A 20,661-nucleotide genomic window follows, 5' to 3' on the forward strand; every position below is an offset into this window, starting at 1 on the left:
AACCATCCCCAGGCCCTGAAGTCTCTTTTGATTGCCCTTGGACTATGTGCTGCAGCTTCACTGCCACCCGCATGGAAGAGCAGTAGTGGGTAACAGTCTGAAGCTGAACCCGGCTGGGAAGTTTCCTAGTGCTTAATCTCGGCCCCAGGGAGGCAGCAGACTTCCCCTAAGAGGACCGTCTGTGTGGCATATTGGAGCCTCAGAAAGGAGTCACCTGCAACTCTAACCCATCTTTCTCATGGAGGTGGACGTGGTCTGTGGGTGTCACAGCCAGGGCAACACCTATGGTGTAGATGGACTAACATCCATATCATCCTTTGCCTGGCCTTCCATGTGAGAGCTTCGTACCTGCTCTACAGAGGCATGTGGGGAAGCAAGGTGGGCAAGGAGGGGGTTTGCCTCCACCCCCTCCTTTTCTTTAAGTTACTGTCTTCACCTGCCAAGGGAGGATACAGGATCCCCTTGAACCTGTGTATTTTGGGGTGGCATGTTCCTGTCAGGAAGGGCAGAGCCTGGTTCCACCAGTCTTTCTCAGACTCCCTTATGCCCCTTAACCTTTCTATGTTCTCTCATAGCTGAACCCCGAGGGTGGGCAGATCTTGGCTGCACCAAACGTGGCTGTTCTCACCACTGCCATCCTTCCCAGTGAAAGGCTCTGGCACTCCCTGCACCCAGCAGCCTGGATGGCTGTGTGTTTTCATGGGAGCTCTGTCTGAGTGGCCACGTCCACTCTAGCAAGCACAGAAGATGTGGTTTCTGCTGGTTGGATGTCACAGCCTGAGCTCCTTCTGAGAGGGTGAGGGACAGCAACTGAACTTGAGCTGGCAGGGTGACAGTGCCCATGCCGTGTGCCAGCACCGTGCTCTGCCCATGCTGCCTGTGGTGCTCCCTGGGCTGGCTGTATGTGAGTGCAGAGGTGGCTGCCAGACAAAAATCGGCCACTCCGCTGTGGATAGGGCTAGCTCCAGAGCCAGATATTTTCTTCCGTGTGTGCCTGTGTTTTCTGATGTCCAGGTTGGTGTGGCCTCAAAGCCAGGTGGTCTCCTGGGGCAGCAGCTCTTCCGTACATGTGGCCATATGGAAAATCACACTATGAAAAGCCAGTGTCCATAAAGGAGAGAGAGGAGTCCTGCAACTTCATTCAAATAAAGGGAGAGAGTCCACTGGGACACCTGCCCGCAGGATTTTCTCTCTTGAGGTTTCAGAGAGCACAGCCTCCACTTATCCTAAGCTCCCGGCTGCATGTTGCCCTCTTCGCTTCCCTGTTGGCTGAGGTACTAGGAAGGTACAGCCTTCCCCAGTCACCTACAACATATTCCCCCTTGAAACCTGTCATTTTTCCCCCAAAGTTCAGAAACCAGCTTGTGTAGACCCATTTGTCTGTTTCAGGAGGCAAACTCTTTGGGTTCTATAACAAACCTGTGGCTTGAAACGGGTAGAAACATTAAGACCCCTTTCAAAGACGTTAACACGCATATTAGCACACATCTTTCCTAGCATAGCTAATCCCTCCCTGTGTGACCCCTGCTCCCGTCAGAGGAGCCTTGAAGGGCCCGAGCCCCTGCCCGGCGCCTCCCTCTATCCCGAGCTGCCGGGGGTCGGGAGGCCCGGGCACGTCCTGAGGTGCGGCTCCTTGAGCAGGGCGGGCGCCGTGTGGGGGTCTGCGTGCAGGCCACGGACCTTTTTTAATGACATTTTTAGAGAATAACCATCACCTCGAGCTGCGTGGAAGCCCCAGTAAAAATGTCTCTAACACGAGTTGGCTGCCTTTTCTTACGCGGCCGGGCTGGGGGCAGAATAGTGGCGGGGCGGGCCTACAGCTCCCGGCACGCCGCGGGGCCGGAACTGCCCGTCCTGGTGCGTCCTGGACCAGCGGTGTTGCGGGTGCTGGTCCCGGCCGTGCCGGCTCCGATGGCGGCGGTGCCGCCGCCGGTCTACATATACAGCCCGGAGTACGTGGCCCTCTGCGACTCCCTCTGCAAAGTGCCCAAGCGGGTCAGCGTCGCGGCGGGGGCGAGGGGGCGCGGGGAGCACAGCGGTGAGGCCCGGTCGCGGAGGCGGCCGGCGCCCGGCACGGCGGCAGGAAAGGAGGAAGTGGGGGGAACGGGCGGCCCCGGCGGGAGGAGTGTGGAGTCAGAGCGGGGAGGGCCCGTCTGTGCCTTCACAGCGCCCCTGGCAGCGCGGGCTTGGACACTGAAGTGACGCTTCCCTTCCCCGGGAAGCCGTGCGCGGCTGTGCTTCTGCCCGGGACTCCAGAAGGCCCCTTCGCACGCCATGGGCACGGGCCGGAGCTGGGATCCGGGCAGGGAAAGCCGCTGCTGGGAGGAGTCTGAGCCACACCTCGTCTGCGAGTCCTTGAACCCCCGGTTGCTGGCTTTCTGTCTCCTGCTCTCACAATCTTATTCTTCTCTTTAGGCCAGCATGGTGCATTCATTGATTGAAGCGTATTGCTTACTTGACCAGATGAAGTAAGTGCTCACGTTTTCTGTGAAGGGGTGTTCTCCACTAAGGTTTGGAAGGTGTTGAGTAACTTCAGGTTTCACGATGTCCCTGCTGGCGGCGTGATTGTAGGAGCCCCCACAGTGTGTATTTCCAGGATTTAAGGAAAATGCTTGGTTTACTACACGGACACGATTACAGTAGTTGTGGCAGGTGTAATCATGGTTACCCTCCCTTGTCTGATGGAGCACATATACCTCTGTGCCTTCTCTACAGAGTGTGTCACCCCCATGCTTGGGACTCTGAGCAGGGTGATGGCCTTGGTGCTGCTCCAGATCCACTGATCAGTCAGTGGTGATGCAGAGAGGGACTGTGTTGTTTGGTGTGTTGTCATTGGTCTGGGTGCTGTTTAGGAGAGAAGACCATATGAGATCTGGGGCAGAAAAGTGAGGTACCTCTTGCCTCATTTGGCTCTTGACGCTGGGGCATATGAAGGGAAGAAAAGAAAGGCTTAGCTCAGCCCCTCTTGTGAAGCATCTAATAAAATCTTTAAAACAATATGCTCCAGTTCAGCAGGGCCAGAAGGTCTTTTTAAGACCTCTTTTTTAAACAATTTTTTTTTTTCTGGCAGAGTGTGCTTGGGAAATGGCTGCAGGTACCATTATGGAGCAGACCTGAAGGGGTGTTTGCCCTCGCATGGGGTCAGAAGCATCGGGGCCAGCCTGGAGATGGGAGCTTCCTGTGTTCTTCCTGTAGCAATGGAGCTGTGATGCATTGTCTGTGTGTGCTCCTAGTGTCCAAGTTTTGGGGAGGGCTCAGTGTGTTGCAGGATTTGCCTAGGCACACTGCAAAGCACCCAGACCAGGAAGGTGCTGTGCACGTTGCTGAGAACAGTGACAGTCTGTGCTTTGGTGCAGGTCACAGCATGCAAGAGGTGTTGCACAGCTCCTGATCGAGGCTGAGGTCCTGCCGCAGCACTGTGCTGGGCCTGGGCATTTCCCTCAGTTAGTTCCTCTGTGTGTAATCTGAATGTTGGATCCGCTGGGGATTGCACAAACTGAGAGAACATGCAAAAACGGAAAAAACTTGAAGCAAAGTGGACGATTAATGCAGGCAGCACTGCAGGTGTTTGTTCTTCACTGGGGTGGGCACCACGGGCAGTGCCAAGCCAGGGGCAAGGCCTGGTCCAGCTCAGCTGGGTGGCTTTCTCACTTGAGTGACAGTCCAGTGCAAGGGGAAGAGGGAGTTTTGTTTGCTTTTACAACAGTAACAGCTGAAAGAAGGCTCCTAGGTTAAAGGCTAAAGCTGGACATTCCAGCTGAACCCTGGAGCCTCTTGCTCTGATATGCTCCCTTCCTCCTCTCTGCCTAGGATAGTCAAGCCAAAAGTGGCCTCCATGGAGGAAATGGCAAGTTTCCACACAGATGCTTACCTGCAGCACCTGCAGAAGGTCAGTGAGGAGGGGGATGATGACCACCCGGAGTCTGTGGAGTATGGACTGGGTAAGGATGCACATCTTCAGCAGGAGATTAGTTGAGTGCCAGGGCCAGGATGCTTTTTGCGGGAGCTGCAGTTAGAGGGGTGAGCTCCGGGGGACACTGGGCTTGGTTTTGAAGGGAAATGCTCTTTGACAGGGTGTTGCTGAACCCCAGCAGTCTTCTGACCCGGTGGCACTTTCCCTGGTGGCAGCAGAGGATACAGCTAGCTTCATACTGCTGCTCTGTGCAGCTTGGCCTGTCTCTTGCTGACCAGGGCTGATGCCCTTTGCTGCTGCTCTGAGGCTCTGGAACAGGACGGAAGACTCTGACACTGCCCTCGGGCTGGAGCTGGGACTGGCTGCAGCCAGCCTGCTGTGGGGAGGGCATGCGTGAACAGCTGCCTGCAGCTGTAGTGACTTGCTCTGCAGAGACCAGAGCAGCTGCTGTCTGTCTGGTGACTTGACTTACATCTGGAGCGGACGGCTCTTGCCCTCCTGGACCTGAGCCAGCCTGAGCAATGCAGCGGGTGAAGCAGGGGAGACAGCTAGGGGCACTGTCTTGGTCTCAGGAATGGGAGGAGTGACCCAGAACTGAGGCAGAGGTGCAGATTCTGCGCCGATCTCATGAGTGTCCCTTAGACTTTACATTCCTGAAGCTGCTCTGTGTGCAGGAAGACAAGCAGCTCAGGTATCATGTTTTGTGGGCAACAGTTGTAGGGAGGCTGATGTACGACTAGGTAAAGATCATATTATAGATGTAGACCTGCAGCTTACCTAGGCTTGACTCCTTTGTCGATGTCCATTTTTAGGGAAGAGGTAAGTGACCATGCCAGGGCTTTTCTGGTCAAGTAGCCAGAGACCTGACAGTAGTTTTTTGTGAGATTGGTATGAGGGACCAGTAGATTGGGCAAGCCAGGCACACAGCTTAGAAGTTGGTTCAGGACACATTTGTTAATGAACTGAGTGCAAGAAAACATTTGGGTCATTGCTTTTTGTGGTGGGTTGATTTTTGTGGTGGGTTGATTTTTGTGGTGTGGGTGGGGATTTTTTGCCAGGTGCCCACCAAGATCTACTTTCTCTCCCCCTCAATAGGGTGGGGGAGAAAATACAGTGGGAAAGATCATGTCAAGATAATAACAAGGAGATGACTCTCCAGTTACTGTCACCAGCAAAACAGACTATACATAGGGAAATTAATTCAATTTATTGCCAATTAATAACAGAGTAGGATAGTGAGAATTCAAGATAAAACTGAAATCACCATCCCCCTCATCCACCTTTCTTCCCAGACTCAGCTTCACTCACAGCTCTTCTACTTTCCCCCTCACAGTGTAAGGGGATGGGGGATGGGGGTTGTGGTCAGTTCACACGTCTCTGCTGCTCCTTCGTCCTCACTCTTGCCCTGTGTATGGGAGGGGTCCCTCCCACAGGACACAATCTTCCATGAACTTTTCCAGTGTGGGTCTTTCCTATGGGTAGCAGTTTTTCAATAACTTCTCCAGTATGGGTCCTCCATGGGATCAGTCCTTCAGGAACAGGCTGCTCCAGCCTGGGTCAGTCCTGAGGGCTCAAACAAAAGGAATGTGCTTCCCCTGGAGGAAAGGGCCTGTTGTGTTTGACACGTGGACTCTTACCTGGACTCTTAACCTGCAGGTTACGACTGTCCAGCCACTGAAGGGATCTTTGAGTATGCGGCAGCTGTGGGAGGAGCCACCATCACTGCAGCCCAGTGCCTGCTGGACGGCAAGTGCAAGGTAGCAATTAACTGGCCTGGAGGGTGGCATCATGCAAAGAAGTAAGAAAACAATCTCTTCCCTTGTGTTTTCTCATCTGGTGTCTAAACCCTGCTTCCTAGTCCCAGCTCCCTGCAAACCCTTAGGGTGCAATGATCCAGTTGGAAGAGAAAGCAAGGTGTGAGGGAAGGCAGGAGATACAAAGGAAAGAAACAGAAGGCAGGGCAGAGGCCTGAGAGGAGGCAGGTCACTGCCCAGTGCTGGTGCTATCGCTGTCATGGGCTGCAGAGCAGGTCTGGGGCAGGTATACTTCCAGGTGTCCTGTCATTCCTTGATACATCATTATCTCAAGAAGCTCAAGTGAGAATGAATTTTGTGGGGTCCATGGAGAAGCACAGTGGAGAGACAAACAATTGATGTCACTGCCAGTTGGGAACACAATGGGAATGTGGCAACATGTCCAAATTGTTTTATGTGGCTTTTTGGGTTTCTTAAGAGGTTTGAAACGGTGCAGGACTGACTTTGGGTTACCCCATTGGCGGCTGTTTCCCATGAGCTCTAACATCGGTAGTGGTCTTCCAGCACAACAGGAGAGGAAGCAAAGTTCTGTCCCTGAATCCTGTGGTCCTGTAGTGGTAAAATAATTTGTTTCTGTCCCATTTTCCATGGATGTATGTTTTATTTAACTTATACTCCCCATCTCCCAAAACGTGGGACCTCTTTGCGGTGTAGACAAGACACCACCCTTCCTAGTCCACAGCCAACTGGTGTTTGCAGTGCTGCTCTGTGTCCCTGGGGAACCTCAGGAGTTCTCATCAGCCCTGTGTCTAACCCTGGCAGCTTGTACATGCATGTGCAGGTGTCTTGCTCCAGTGACTTTTCTGACCTGGCAAAGGAACTCTTCAGGTGTAACGGTGGTGTGCAAGTGCCAGCAATAGCAATGTCTCAGGCCATTTCCTGGTGGGCACTTGGCTGAAAATGGCTTCAGATGCAGCTTGCTGTGAAAGGAGACTTGCATGTGGCAGAGCCGAGCCCTCACTTTGTGCAGAACTGATGGCTTTTGGGGAATCTCCTGTTCTCTTCTGTCTGGATTGCATGGCTTTAAAAATGCCTGTAATGAGAAAAATCTTAGCAGTGTTGCTGCTGCTGAGCTTTTAGCACTTGAGTCTGTTTAAAAAAAAGGCATTTAATACTTACTGATCCCAAAGGAGTCTTCCCAGTCACCCCAGTAAGCTGATGTGTGATGCTTCAGGGTAGGTCCCAGCCCAGTGTGAAGGTCCAGCCAGACTGACACCAAACTGCAGGTGTCTGGTGCTAGGACCTGTGTCCTAGCAAAATACAGTCCTTTTGTCAAAAGCCACCTGCTGTCTGGTGGTTTAGTTGCTTTCCAGGGTCCTAAAGGTAGGAATGGCCTGGGACTTTGGAAGCTCTCAGTTCAGAGGATGCCTTTGGGGTTGAGGGTAAGATGCTGAGTAAGTGCCTTTTCTCAAGCCAGCCATACCCTCCCTTCTGGCAGTGATGCTCAGAGCTTTGCTGGGTGGATTTAGGGCAGCACGAGGGAATCCCAAGTGCTGGCCCTGAGCTGCAGCTCTGGCACTGCTGTGCATTTGTTTGAATTGGTGTCCTGCTCTGCTTGGCCTTGAGTTTCAGAGATGTGTGTTACAGCATGGAGAGAGTGCCCAAGACACAGTGTAGTTCACTTTGCTTCCTTGTGGGCTGTGAGGGAGGGGAGAAGTACATAATCACAGTTGAGTCAGATTCTCAGGATACCTGTTAACACCTCCATTCTCATCATCACTGTAAATGAACAGAGTCACTGGGAAACACTGGTGCTCTATGGCACTTGCAGGGAGTGAAAGCAAGTGCAGTTTTGCCACCCACAGCTTGCTCCTCACCGTTCCCAGCTGTTGCTGAGCAGGAGGTGTCAGGGCAAATGAGCTGAGTGCTGTGACTGGAAGTCAAGAGGCATTTCCCAGACATGCATCCTGGATCCTGATATAATTTGTGGAAAAGGTATCTGGGCGCTCCTGTTGCAAAGTATAAAGTTTTGCCTTAAATCAGCTGTCCAGGGCAGATTTAGGAATGCATGTGGACTGGTGCTAAGTGGTGATGGGGACTTGACTTTGGAGTGAGGCTGGAGTAGGGGTCAAGAAACTTTCTTGTTCCTTTGATGCCAGCAAGGAAACTGTCCCCTGATTATTTGTCAGGGATAAATCATTCCGTGGTACACGTGTCCTCTGTTTAGCTGCTGGGACTCTCTCCTGGCTGAGCTCAGGAGCTGTATCGTGAGGGACTGCATGTGGGACATCCCATTTGTGTTTTCCTGGGGAGAGAAAGAGGGAGTTACTTTGGGAAGAGGTTTAACCTTCATAGCCTGAGACTTTGGAACAGCAGGAGAATCCTGTGACTGCCTTGGACTTGCCTTTCACTGCCAGGACCTTCCCAGGAGCTGTGACCCAGACAGCAGGGTTGGAGTGGCTCCCTGTCTGTGCCCGTCCAGAACTCAGAGGAAAATGGCCAAGGGGACTGTCCTCTTGCCTCAGAGAGAGAGTGGGTTTGAGTCGAGTGGCTCTGAAATTCTTTAAAATGTCTCAGGTGCAGAAAGCTACCATTTTGTTTGTTCAACAGTGCAATAGTCAGAGGTATCCCCCCACAGGCCAGGGCCTCTCTGCAGCAGAGCAAACTGATGCTTACCCAGCTGCCAGAAAGCCCAGAGCTGAGAAGCAGTTGGTACAAGCAGTCTGTGCTTCCGGCCATGCTTTGAGTGGTTCCTGACCCACCTCTTGGTCATTGCTGGGCCTTGGATGAATTTTCATGCTCCACTGTGCCCCTGTGAGGTGGACACTTGCAAAGTCAGAGTGAGAATACTGGGATCACTGCTGATTGCATTGGCAATGTTCAATGTCACAGACATTGTTTTCACAGGGATGAAGCTTCTGGCTTCTGTTACCTGAATGATGCTGTCTTGGGGATCCTGCGGCTGCGCCAGAGATTTGACCGTGTCCTTTATATCGATTTGGATTTGCATCATGGGGATGGTAAGGCCCAGCAAAGGCTGCAAACAGCACAGCTGCACAGACTCAGTGAGGAAAGGGAAAAGTCAAGGCTTGTCTGCACAGCAGGGCTTTACTTGCTGCAACAGCCATGGCTTTGGCTCCTTTCGGTTCAGTTGAGTTGCCTCAATCCATTTCTGCCTTGTCCTGCTTCACAGACTTGCCCTATGCTGCTCCTCAGACCTCTCTTGAGAGTTTGGGCAGAAGTCTTGTACCTAAAGCAACAGATAATGTGTCCCAGTCTCCCATCCTGGCAGAGCAGTTGCTGACAGGGTTTAATTGTTTAATGGTCCAGTGCAAGAGGGAAGCAGCCAGAAGTAAATGGTGCTTTTAAAAAAAGGCTGGATGCTATAAATCTAGAGCCAGAGCTGGCCTTGCCGAAACTTCTCTCTCCTTCAGGGGCATCATTTCTACACCATTTAATGTTTCCTGCTCTTCTAAATTTTATGGTGTGTTTCATTTTGCTCCGTTTCCTCCCTGCATTTGGTTTCTGTTAAGTTTCCTGTTACTTCTTTTTTCCCTCTCCACCCCCACTATTTTAATATGTCCTTAAGGAAAAGGCACGTTGAACCACAGCAGCACTGAGAAAAAGCAAGAGAGCCCAGTAGCACTGCTTCTAATCAGAGCCAAGCTCTGGCCAAGGCAGCCCTGCTTGGATCCCTCTCCCACCTTCGCAGGCCTAGCAGCATAGGCAAGTGCTGCTGCCACGGGTACTGATGTGAAATATCGAGATCCATTCAGTACTGATTAGCATGAGACCTGCCAGATTCATTGCAGTTGTGATCTTTGCTGCAGTTGAACCCCAGTCTCTGTGCATTGAGGATGGATTTATTGAGCCACATCTGCATTTCTGCTTTGTTCATACTGCTCCTTCTCTGCTTGATGCCCTGTGTGTATCAAGCAGCTCTGTGTGTTCACACTCTGTCATTTATGTAAATGATGCATGAAAGCTTTTTTCCCTTTCCTAACAGGAGTTGAGGATGCCTTTAGTTTCACCTCGAAAGTCATGACTGTTTCTCTGCACAAATTTTCACCAGGATTTTTCCCAGGCAAGTTGAACACGTGAGGTTTGTGTTCATTTGGTTCACACATCACTGGCGAGGCCTCTGTAAAGGCAAGTCCCATCCCTGCCGTCCAGCCGACATGTCTTGCTGCCTCTCCTCTTGACCCAGGAGACGGAAAGAGGGGGGAGCTACGTGTTTGGCATTTCCCCCTTTCTGGTTGTAGCTGAGCTCTGGGCAGAGCCCCTTTGATGCTGCATGGCGGAATTGGGCGAATGAGAGAACTGGGTCCCTCCACCCCGCCTTTCTTGGTGGTGGCAAGTGGACTTCTCCATAAGCATGCCAAATGTCCTGGCTCTCAGCTTGCCTCTGAGACATCTCACATGTCTCTCTCTTGCTGCTGCTCTGCTTTCCCTCCTAATTGGGGTGTTTCTGTTGTGCAGGCACCGGTGATGTGACAGATGTTGGCCTGGGAAAAGGTCGCTATTACAGTGTGAACGTGCCCATTCAAGATGGCATTCAGGATGAGAAATATTACCAGATCTGTGAATCGTAAGCCCTCTTGCTCTGATACAACTGACTCGGATGGGATTTCAGAGAATAAGATACTACACAGCTTACTATTTTTACTTACAGTCCTTTCTTAAGGCTTGTCCCTTCCCCCATCCCAGCCTTTGATTACAATGAACATGGATTGTAAGTTCTCAGAGGTCTTGTCTGAATCCTTAAGCAAACTGAATATACAGAGACATTTGTGGGTGTCTGGAGGGGTCTCTGCCACAAGTCAGCCTATCTCCTTAGATACACCTCCACAGGTGTGTATCTAAGGAGAGACTGAGAAGGTACAAGTATTTTTTAGCTGTGGACTTAGGGCTAGATGTTTTTTCTTCAGATAAGTGCTCTGAATTCTGACTGTGGGACATATGCTTGGGGCTTAGCTGAAAGCGTTTTCCTAGCACCTTCTGTCTGTGCTGGAAGAATGAAATGCTGCAGGCTGAATATCTGATGGTGACAGAGCTGCCTCCTGGCAGTCCCTTCTGTCACTCAGCTGATGGTGGACCTCACAAGCTGTTGCCCATGTCAAAACTGGGCTGCGAGGCTTGTTCTTTTCCAGGGGAGAGGAGTCTCAGTGTAGGAGCTGCAGGACGTGGTAGCACGTCCACCTCTGACACTTGAGGGCTGAAACCTCTCTAAACTTGTAGGTCAGTAGGGCAGTCATGCAAGGGCCATGCCTCCTGCTGGCTTGTTGGTGCTTGCCACTGCTGGGGCAGAGCAGTCCTCTTTGTGCCGGAGGACATGCTTCTGAAAGGCAGCTCTAGGGGCTGAGACAGGTCAGGAACCCACTCAGGAGGAGCCTGCTGCATGCATTCACAGCTGAAGGACATAATAACCTACCATAGATTGCAAGTTGTACATAGCTAAAGCTTCTGCAAAGAGACTTTGAGGTATCTTTTGAGTTCTGTCCAGGCTGGGAGGCAGTCACGGGCATGACTGTGGATGTCTCATCCAGCTGTTGTTTGAGGTTGATTGTCTGTAGTTCTCAAAACCATGGTGAGCTTGAAGCATGAAGCTTTGTCCAATGCAGGTTTTTGCAGGCTGACTACACCCTGCACAGAGCTTTTCCTCATAGTTTTGCTTCAAGTGCCACATACGAGAGAGGAGAGTGAGAGCCTAGCCAGAGCCTTCCTCTGTTTCTCCTGTCCTCTCCTCTCCTGTCCTGATGAGAGGTGTCTGAGAGGTCAGGATTGTTGTTTTGCCAGACCCTGATTTCCACCATGACTTTCACGGGGCAGAAAAGCCTTTGGCTTGTCCTGCAGCCAAAAGGCAGCCAGTTTAAATGTGGAGTTTGGTGCTACCACTAAACTGGTGAGGACTAGATCCTCCTCTGCTATGTTATCAGTGGTGCTTTTACCTTCATCAGCCTTCTGATAAGTGCTCTGAGAGCTAAACTTGCTGTGTAGGTAGAAGGCTACCTGGGAGCAGAGGCAGTGTAACTAGTATGAGTTGGGTGGAAGCAGAGAATGCAGAAACCCTGAGAGGCATTGGTGGATCTGAGGGACCAGGGCCATGCCATCAGCTTTCCTCTGAGCTGTGCTGGCATTAACTGGACTGCTCCTCCTCTCCCCAGAGTGCTGAAGGAGGTGTATGCTGCCTTCAACCCGGATGCAGTTGTGCTGCAGCTGGGGGCGGACACCATTGCTGGAGACCCCATGTGCTCTTTCAACATGACACCTGAGGGAGTGGGCAAGTGTCTCAAGTATGTCCTGCAGTGGCAGCTAGCAACTCTTGTCCTGGGAGGAGGTGAGTGCATCCTGCTGTTCTCAGAGAAACATGTTTGTCCTCCTGTGACCCTGCCTCGAGTGCCTGCCTGCCCTTGGGCTCAGCACTGGCAAGGGTTTAGCAGGGGGACTGCTGGGCAGTGTCAGGAGGACACACTGTGGCACAGTACTGTTTCCTCACACCTGAAATCCTTGATACTGGCAGGTGCAAGTCTCAATCCTGACTCAGATCTTGAGTTAAAAGCTGCATGGCTCCTCTGGAGAAGAGGAGGGGCCAACAAACTGACCCCGACTTCTCAGTGACACCTCTGATTCCTATCTCTGCTGATCAGCCCCTTTTGGTGCCTCTCTTTAAAAATGAGCACTACGTTCCCAAACCTACCTTGGGCACCTGATGATGAATGGTTTCATTAATATTCAAGCAGGGGCTTGGGACAAGGCCTGGCTGCCTGCAAGGTACAGCAGGGCTCTGATACCCAGTGAAGGCTAAGCTGGACTTATCTCTGCTGTGCTGCCTAACCAGCTGCTTATCCAGTGGAGACAGCACAGGACAGGCTTTATGTTAACAGAGCATTTCAGAGCAACAAAAGCCACCATGTGCCAGGGAAAGCCCCTGAGCTCCATGACTGGAACTGGATCAGCTCTAGCTGTTGTCCTTTTTGAGATGGGGGAGATCAGGTATAGCATATTAAGGCTAAAATTTGATGTGCCTGATGCCCTTTGTTTTGGAAAGGTTATGAGTGTTCAGTCCTGCTGTGGCTTGTCTGTGAGTATGCTGGAGATGTCACCTTTCAGACAAAACCCAAAACTTCTGTTAAAAATGAGGATCAACTATGTGTCACTTGTGAAAATACCAAAGGAGTGTCCCACCACTGCAGCATGTGGAAGCATTTGAAGTGGAAATTGGGGGAGAAGTAAAAAAAAGCAGGGAAAAAAACCCACAACAACCAACGCAAACAGAAGGGAATGTTGAAAAATATGGTCTCTCTGTCTTGTCGAAGTGCTTTTCTCCCTTTACCATTCTAGTCTTCTTTTCTGGAAAAAAACTTACCCAAGTCTTTTGCAGGGATGCTTTCAGCTAAGGTTTCTCCTTGTGGGCTCATGTCCGTTACCATGGAGGTAACCATTTCCTACTGACTGTGAAATCTCATTTCCCTGTAAAGCAGTTGCAGGTGGTACTGATGAGTTTCACATTTGTCCTCTCAAGCATGACAGTGCTGAAGAGATCACCAGCCTACGGCTGGGCATGTGTATTTTGCTTTATAGGTCAAAGGCTGGTATTAAAAAGCAGGAAGCCCTCATTTCTGCTGCGGCCCGTGCACTTCTCTCCATGCTACTTGTGAACAGCTCTCCTTGTTGCCAGGAGAGAGTGCAGCACATGGGGCTGGGAGCTCATCCTGGGTCTGAGATGGTGGCTGGAGGACCGGCCTCTGCCACACTGGATGTAACTGGGGTTCAGTTTTAGAAGTCTGCTCTTGCATACACTGTCATTCAGACCTGGCCTTGTGTAGCCAGCAGGTGCAAAATGCAGATTTTGGGCATGGCTTGAGTAGATGAACTAAGCTTAATTCATGTAACCTGCACACAGTGGCTCCATGATTTGTTCCTTTCACTTAAATCTCCTTTTCTCTTTTCCCTTTCCCTGCTCTTCCTCCTCAAAATCCCAATTCTTGCTGGAAACAGGAGGTTACAACCTTGCCAACACAGCTCGCTGCTGGACATACTTGACTGGGGTCATCCTTGGGAGAACACTGTCCTCTGAGATCCCTGATCATGAGGTAATGGTTTGAAAAACCTTCCGTTCTCCTTGCAGAAGAGACAGTTGTTCGGTTTAATCCACACAGCATCCTTGCCACTCAGTCCTGTTTTATGGAGACACTTAGTAACAATACTGCCCTGACCTAGCAGTATGGTGGGTGCTTGTGCCCAAAAACAGAGGCTGTCTGCAGATTTCTGCGAGAGGTCTCACGTGCCAATAAACTCCAATCTCAGATAATTACAGAGAGGGTGAGCAGAGGGAGTCACCGGTTTGCTCAAGGAGCTCCTTAGGATGTGCCTTTTGCCTTTCTCAGGGCTTTAAATTTTTGCCCTACTTTCATCTATCTACACAAAGGACCAGGTGCAGCTTTGAAGCTTTGGCCATAGGGCCTGGTACTGTCTTTGTGCCCGTGCTGGTGTTTTTCAAGTCTTGAGTGAGGCTGGACAGCTTCTTGGAGGGACATAATCTAGACCAAATTTGAGTGGAATAACTATGGGCTGGAATCATTGAATCACTGAAGGGTTTGCGTTGGAAGGGACCTTAAAGGCCATCTAGTTCCGCTTCCCAGCCATGGGCAGGGACACCTCCCACTAGACCAGGTTGCTCCAAACCCTTTCCAGCCTGGCCTTGAACACTGCCATGTTTATAATAGGTCTCAAACCACAGATCAGTGTTACCAACCCTACACAAACAAACCTGCACATGCAGAGTAATTCAAGCCTACAGTGGCTACAGAGGAGAATTCAGGTTTTACCTATGTCTAAGGATCTGATGGATCAGTATACATAAGGAAGTAAAGTTTCTGTGTGGATTGAGGCTGGAAATTCATCATTATAGAAATCTGTGATTAGAGATGCAAGATGCTTTTTAAGAGACGTCATGCTTAAATATGGTCCTTTAACCAGATTTTCGCAGAAACGGATTATAAACAAGACTGGTATGTGTGTGAAGTGAAAAGGGTGGGTCCTCTGTAGGAATTAACCTGCAGAAGGTGGTTAGGTTTGTTGTTGCTCCAGAAACTTTCTCATGAAAACTATACATGAAAGAAAACCCAACTTGTAGATATCAAAACTCTCCTTTCAAAGTAAACTGGAAACCAGTCCAGGAATGTTCCCTTTTGTTTATGCTCATTGCCCTTGTTATCATTTCATAAACTGATATCACACAGTACAGCAACAAAGCAATCCTGATCCCTCTCCCTGCTCTGAAAAATATCATCACAAAGAATACATATATGCTCACACATACGTACTACACCCACATGAACAGACCAAGCAACATTTTGGCCAGTGGCTCTGTACCCAATACCAGCAAATGCTTAGATCCAATTCGTTTCCAACCCACTCTGGGCACATCTGTTGTTATCTCAACCCTTTGTGCCCCATACTGGGCACCAATTAAGGTTGTCTTAGGAATGATATTCTCCAATTTAGTGCTCCTGTTAAAAGCATGCACTGCTCCCCCTCCCCACTCCAACTGGAGGTACAAAGGGTAAATATCATGGTTTAAATAAGAACTATTTCTTATTTAAACAGCAGTGACATAAGAAACAGAACAGTAACAGCAACAGCAACAATAGTAATGATAGAGGGAGCAAGAAAAGAAACAACTCACACAGAAACACCCCTGCTCCCCTGACAATTGACAACACTGCACAGCTCCCTCTGCCATGTTGTTTCAGCTGGAAGGAATCCCTTCTGTCCGGAAGAGAGTCCCTTTCCCCTGCCCTCAGCAATGACATGAGGTGGTGTAGAATAACCTCTGTGTCCTGGCCATGCCCCCTCCCAGCTACTGCAAAAACGGACCCTGTCCTGGCCAGAATCATGACACAACTGCTGGCAATAACCTGTGATTCTGTGTTAGCGCATCGACGCCATGTGCTGCAGATTTCCTGTACGCTATCTGAGCACTTAGCCAGGAGAGACACAGTATCCTCGCAGCACACTGATTTTCCTCTCCCAGGTGTTTCACGGTCATGTCAATGCAGCATTCAGCAAGGTAGGAGGTGAATGGTAGGATATATGATTGGCAGCACTCGAAATTTAATAATAAAAAAATCCCATTTGCAGGTAACCATGTGTAAAATGAATGTCAATAGCTTTCCCAAATAAAGCATTGGGATAGACATTTGACTGCCCCACTGGGCTCTGCTTCCCATCACTTGAATTAGGAAGCTGTTGAAAACTCCAGGTGGACACAGACACTGCTGAAGTACCACCTAGATGTAGTAAAGCTACATGTGGCCCTTAGATGGAGAAATGGTTTTTTGCCTTTTTACAGATACCCATGGGGAGCCCTCCTTCTAGCCTCAGCCTTCAGAGACCTCTCTGCTGACTCTCCTCTCCTCTTCCCTGCAGTTCTTCACAGAGTACGGTCCTGATTACGTGTTGGAGATCACACCAAGCTGCAGACCAGACCGCAATGAGCCACAGAGAATTCAAGAAATTCTGAGCTCTATCAAAGGTGCGTTGTCCAAGCCAACACTCCTGCTTCAGGCTTACAGGTGTTTTTAGAGGGGGGTTCAGAAGAGCTCATTGGAGTCTTTCTCACTGACTGGAAAGATGAACCACATTCACTTGGCTGCTCCTTAGCGCACAGTGTCATTTGCCTCCCACATCCCTTGGGATTTTCAGGGTTGGTGGTACAGAGTTATGGGTCCCTGTAGCAAAAGTTGCCATTGCCTTTCCTCTGGCTGGGCAGGGGAGCATGAGGCCTTGTCCTTACTGGAATCATAGAACAGCCCAAGTTCTAAGGGACTTCGAAGATCATCTGGTCCAAGCTTTCTTGGGAAAGGGAACATAGACAAAGATTACCTAGCAACCTGTCCAGTCACATCCTGAAACTTCTGACAGTGGAGCCTTTACCACATCCCTGGGGAGTTTCTTCCAGTAATTGATTGTTCTCACTGTAAAAAAATACTTAAAATAAGGTGAAACCTCCCCTGGTGTAACTCACACCTGTTGTCCCTTGTCCTCTCCGTGTGGCTCCTTGTGAAGAGAGAGCCTCTGTGCTCTGAAGCCTACAGAGTAGGCTTCAAGTACTAGACTACTGTGATGAGGTCCCTCCTAAGCCTTCTCTTCTGCAGGGAGAGTCTTTCCTCATTGGGCAGGTTCTCCAGCATCTGATCACCTTTGTGGTCGTCCTTTGGACCCTCTCTGCTCTGTCCATGTCTTTTGTGATTTGTGGGGATCAGAACTGGACATGATACTCATCATTCATCAGCCATTTGTCAGCCTGGAATGAGATGATCCTGTTTCTCTTAGTAATGCTCCTACAGATGCTGCACAGGATCCAGTTTGCTTCATTGCTGCAGCAGCACACTGCTAGATCACATTCAGCTTGCTGCCTATCAGGACCCCCACATCCATTTCCGCAAGGCTGCTTCCCAGTCACACAGATCCCAGCCTGAACTGGGCACCTTCTACCCCAAGTTCAGGACCTTGCTTTTGTCTTTGTTAAACTTAAGACTCTTCTTTTTAGTCCAGTCTTCCAGTCTGTCCAGCTGTCTAAGATGGCTCTCCCTTCTGATGTGTTCATCTCAGCACCCAGTTTGGTGCTGTGGTTGCTTTCAATCTCATTATCCAGGTCATTTACGATGTTGAGCAATGTGGGGCCCAGTATCCGTCCCTGGGGGACACCACTAGAGACAGGCTGCAAGACCATGTAAAAACCATTGATCACCACCCTATGTGAGCTCCCTGGGAGTCAGCTCCTTCCCTATCCGCTTTGCAAACCACCCATCCAATCTGTGTCTTTCCAGTTAGTCCAGGAGGAGACTGTGGGAAATAGCTATCTGGAAGTGGGACAGGTCTCCAGCAGGCAGGACTCGAAGGTTTTCAAGTCCAGGACAGGCAGCTGTCTGAGCTCTGCCAGCTCCAGCCAATCTCATTCTATGTCCTTGCCCATCTGTCTTGTCCCTGTCTGCCAGAGGGGCTGAGAACAGCAACATGGGGCTTGGCAGCCCTTTTCCATCTGTGTGTGTTGCAGTGTGCTGGTGTTAGAAGTAGGGTAGGAAGTGCAATGGCCATGGATGCCTGTGGGTGTCCTCTCCCAAGCACAGACCAATCCTAGGGAGGATCCTTGGGGACCTGTCCAAGAGGGTAGAAGGAACAGCATCACTCCAGAGGTGGAAGGGAGGGCTGTGCACTCCTGTCTGTGAATCCAGCCTGAAAGAAGGATGAGGCACCAGGGAGTGAGCATGTGTCTCGGATGCTGGTCCACGAATCCCAAACCAGCATTTAGCATAGTGAAAGCAGTGGCGGGGTCCCCCTGTGGTAATTTCCAAAGCCTGGCTTGGACAAGGGCAGCAGCCTCTGCAAAGGGAGCAAGGGGTCAGCAGGAACTGAGATCTGTGCTGAAGCTGGAATTCCCATGTTGTGGCCTAGTCCATCATGCATGGGGGTGGCACCCCTTGCCAGGTCACTCCATCAGGCTAAAATATCAGTGGAAATACCCTTTTCTGCTTCCTTTCATTTGCAGGGAATCTGAAGCACGTTGTTTAGCAGAAAAGGAAGGCTCAGGCAAGAGCATTTCCTATGGGGAAGACAGCATATTTATGTGAACAACTGGTGAAATCTGTGGCTGCAGGGAAAATTTGGAAGAAATTACTGTTGGTTGGTTGGTTAATTTTTTTTTCTCTTTAAAGAAGAAAAGCTGCTGCATGCCACGAGCACTGTGGCTCTCCCCAGGCAGGAGTATGGGCCCTCCAGCCACAGCCTTCCAGTGCTGGCAGAGCCTTCCTTGCTCCTTTCTCTTTCCTTTTTTAACACCACAGTTTGTTCACACAATTGGTTTTAAATGTGTTTTAAGAGAGGGGCTGCTCAGAGCTGTGAGCCCTCCCCAGCTGGAGCCCAGTGCTGCATTACCTTCCTGGCAGGGGCACAGCCTCAGAGCTGCCCACTCAGGAAGTAGAGCCTGAGAGCTACCCTGAGGCATACAGGTTGTGTCTCTTATCCACAGAAAGGCACAGCCATTGTGTTTTTAACTGGGAGTTCTTAAAAAATAAAATGTTTTAAATACTCCTCCAGCCCTTTCCTTTCTTCTTCCACCCACCCTGCCTTGCCAGTGCTCTTTTCCACAGCACCCCCCACTGCAGAGCCATGCAGTGTGAGCTCCTGAAATCCTGCGCAGATGGGCCAGAACCTGGGGAGCCTCTCAAGAGTGTTGAGGGAGATGCAGGACATTGTGGCAGCTCCTGTCCTGGGAGATCTTGGATGAACTTCCAGATGCTCTGGTGCCCCATGAGAGCTGCCATGAGGTGTCTCAGCAAGGGAACAGGTATACAGGTATCTGGGGCAGATCTCTCCCAGTGCCATGGGCCACGGAGCCTGGCCTCTGCTGCCCTTGTCCCCTTATTCTCCTGGCCCATGGACTTTTTATTGTGCTGGGTTTTTTAAAGATGTCCAGTCACTGTGGGAAAGCATATTTCCTGTGGCTTTAATTAGATTACGCTGGAAGAAACAGCAAGACGAAGGGGTTCCCAGCCTGGCCTTGGCTTTGTTTGTCTCTCTTGTTTTTCACTGCCAATTGAAACAACAGGAAATCTGGCGTGGAGATAGTTCAACAGGATGTGGCTCCCATGACTCCTGACCCCTTGCCTGCTTCAATGTACCCCTGGTGCCTGGTGTGGTGTGGTGTGACCAGTCTTGTGTGCTGACTGCTGGCAGGAGGCTGGTGCTGCCACTGCCACAGCAAAGGATCCCAGTGCCTGGGGGAGCTGTCAGGCTTGGGGACTTTCCATCCACGGAAAAAGTGAGGAATGAGAGAGCAGAGAAGCTGCTGCCTCTGACCTACCTCAGGGCCCCATGTGTTCTGTCCCTGCACCAGGCAGACTGCCCTGTGAGCTGTGGGAGCTGTTTCAGGAACACAGCTGGGAAAATAAACAATAGGAAACCCCACAAGTGTCAAGTGTTGTGGCTTTAGGTGAGGCGCCTCTTGGGTGGAAATCCCCGCATCCCCCAGCCAGAGTGGGATGCCTCCCCTTGCCGCCCAGGCAAGCACGAGGGTAGCCGGGGCGCCGCTCCAGTTCCCTCCCCGTCTGGGTACCTCGCCGGACCCCACCCGCCCGGGCCAGCCCACGCCCCTCTGAGCGCTGCCATGTCCCCGTAGACGCCGGAGATGAGCTGTTTACAGTCCCCTCCCCGGGGCACGAAGGACCTCCATGGTGATTGCGATCCTGCGCTACCCCTTCGGGGCCGGAGAGATGCCGGCGGTGGGGACTCCGCCCGCTCCCCGCCTCTGTGGCCCCGCAGCGGGTCCCAACCTCCTGGCCAGCTTGCGCCTGCAGAAGCTCCACGTCCAGAACCGCGCCGCGGGGAGACCCCGGAGCCCGGCTCACCACTCGCCTGGGGCTTGGGGACGCAGCCGCGGGGCGCAGGGAGCCGCCCCCTCCAGGCCGCCGGTCCCAGCCTCATCGACTCGGACCCGGTGACAAGGTGTTCAGGGCACTGGTGGTGGAGCTTGGCCTCGACAGGGAGGACGACCTGTCGGAGCCCTGGCTCGGTCACCACGAGTTGGACTCCCCGACGGCCCTGCCGGCCGGCTACTGAGGCTGGAGAGCGGCTGGGGCGCGGCTGGGGCGGGGGGCTCCTACCTCACCCACCGGGGAGCAGCGTCCCGGCTGCCGCAGGTAGCGGCGCTGGGGGCGCAGGAAACGCTCGGAACCCGGCCGAGTGTGGGGAGGGGCGGGAGGAGGAGCTGGGACCGCGCTGCCTGCCCTAAAACGCGCAGGCGTCGCGGTGGGCCCGGCAGGCGAGGGTCTCAAGCTGCGGTATAGTAAAATCGGGAGGGACCGTTGTTCCGTCGGCTGTGCTCCTTTCCTTGTTCCTTTCAGCGAAGGACATTGTGTGAAGCGGCTTTGGGTGGAAGGCGGGTCGGCGCCCAGCAGCTCCAGTGCGTCCTCTCGGCTTACGGTGTTCCCA

The 20,661-nt window shown here is 51.5% G+C and overlaps 1 protein-coding gene across 3 annotated transcripts; it reads left to right on the forward strand.

The window, feature by feature from the left end:
* The first annotated feature begins 16 nt into the window (after window positions 1-16).
* On the forward strand, window positions 17-19,636 carry HDAC8 (histone deacetylase 8). Of its 3 annotated transcripts, none has more exons than XR_004242978.1 (11): window positions 17-1,952; window positions 2,416-2,468; window positions 3,811-3,941; window positions 5,570-5,711; window positions 8,575-8,687; window positions 9,674-9,751; window positions 10,147-10,255; window positions 11,832-12,004; window positions 13,666-13,760; window positions 16,022-16,204; window positions 18,221-18,244. XR_004242978.1 is itself a non-coding variant. In XM_032123612.1 (11 exons), the coding sequence occupies exons 1-11, from the start codon at window positions 1,689-1,691 to the stop codon at window positions 18,241-18,243; spliced, it is 1,287 nt and encodes a 428-aa protein (XP_031979503.1). In that variant the 5' UTR covers window positions 17-1,688; the 3' UTR covers window positions 18,244-18,767. The 3 variants fall into 3 exon arrangements, 2 of the variants coding, with proteins under 2 accessions (XP_031979503.1, XP_031979504.1); XM_032123612.1 differs by having other exon boundaries at window positions 16,099-16,204; window positions 18,221-18,767; XM_032123613.1 differs by having other exon boundaries at window positions 1,848-1,995; window positions 16,099-16,204; window positions 18,221-19,636.
* Window positions 19,637-20,661: the final 1,025 nt, after the last annotated feature.

Source organism: Corvus moneduloides, chromosome 14 (assembly GCF_009650955.1).
Source record: "Corvus moneduloides isolate bCorMon1 chromosome 14, bCorMon1.pri, whole genome shotgun sequence".
In the NCBI taxonomy this organism is placed as follows: Eukaryota; Metazoa; Chordata; class Aves; order Passeriformes; family Corvidae; genus Corvus; species Corvus moneduloides.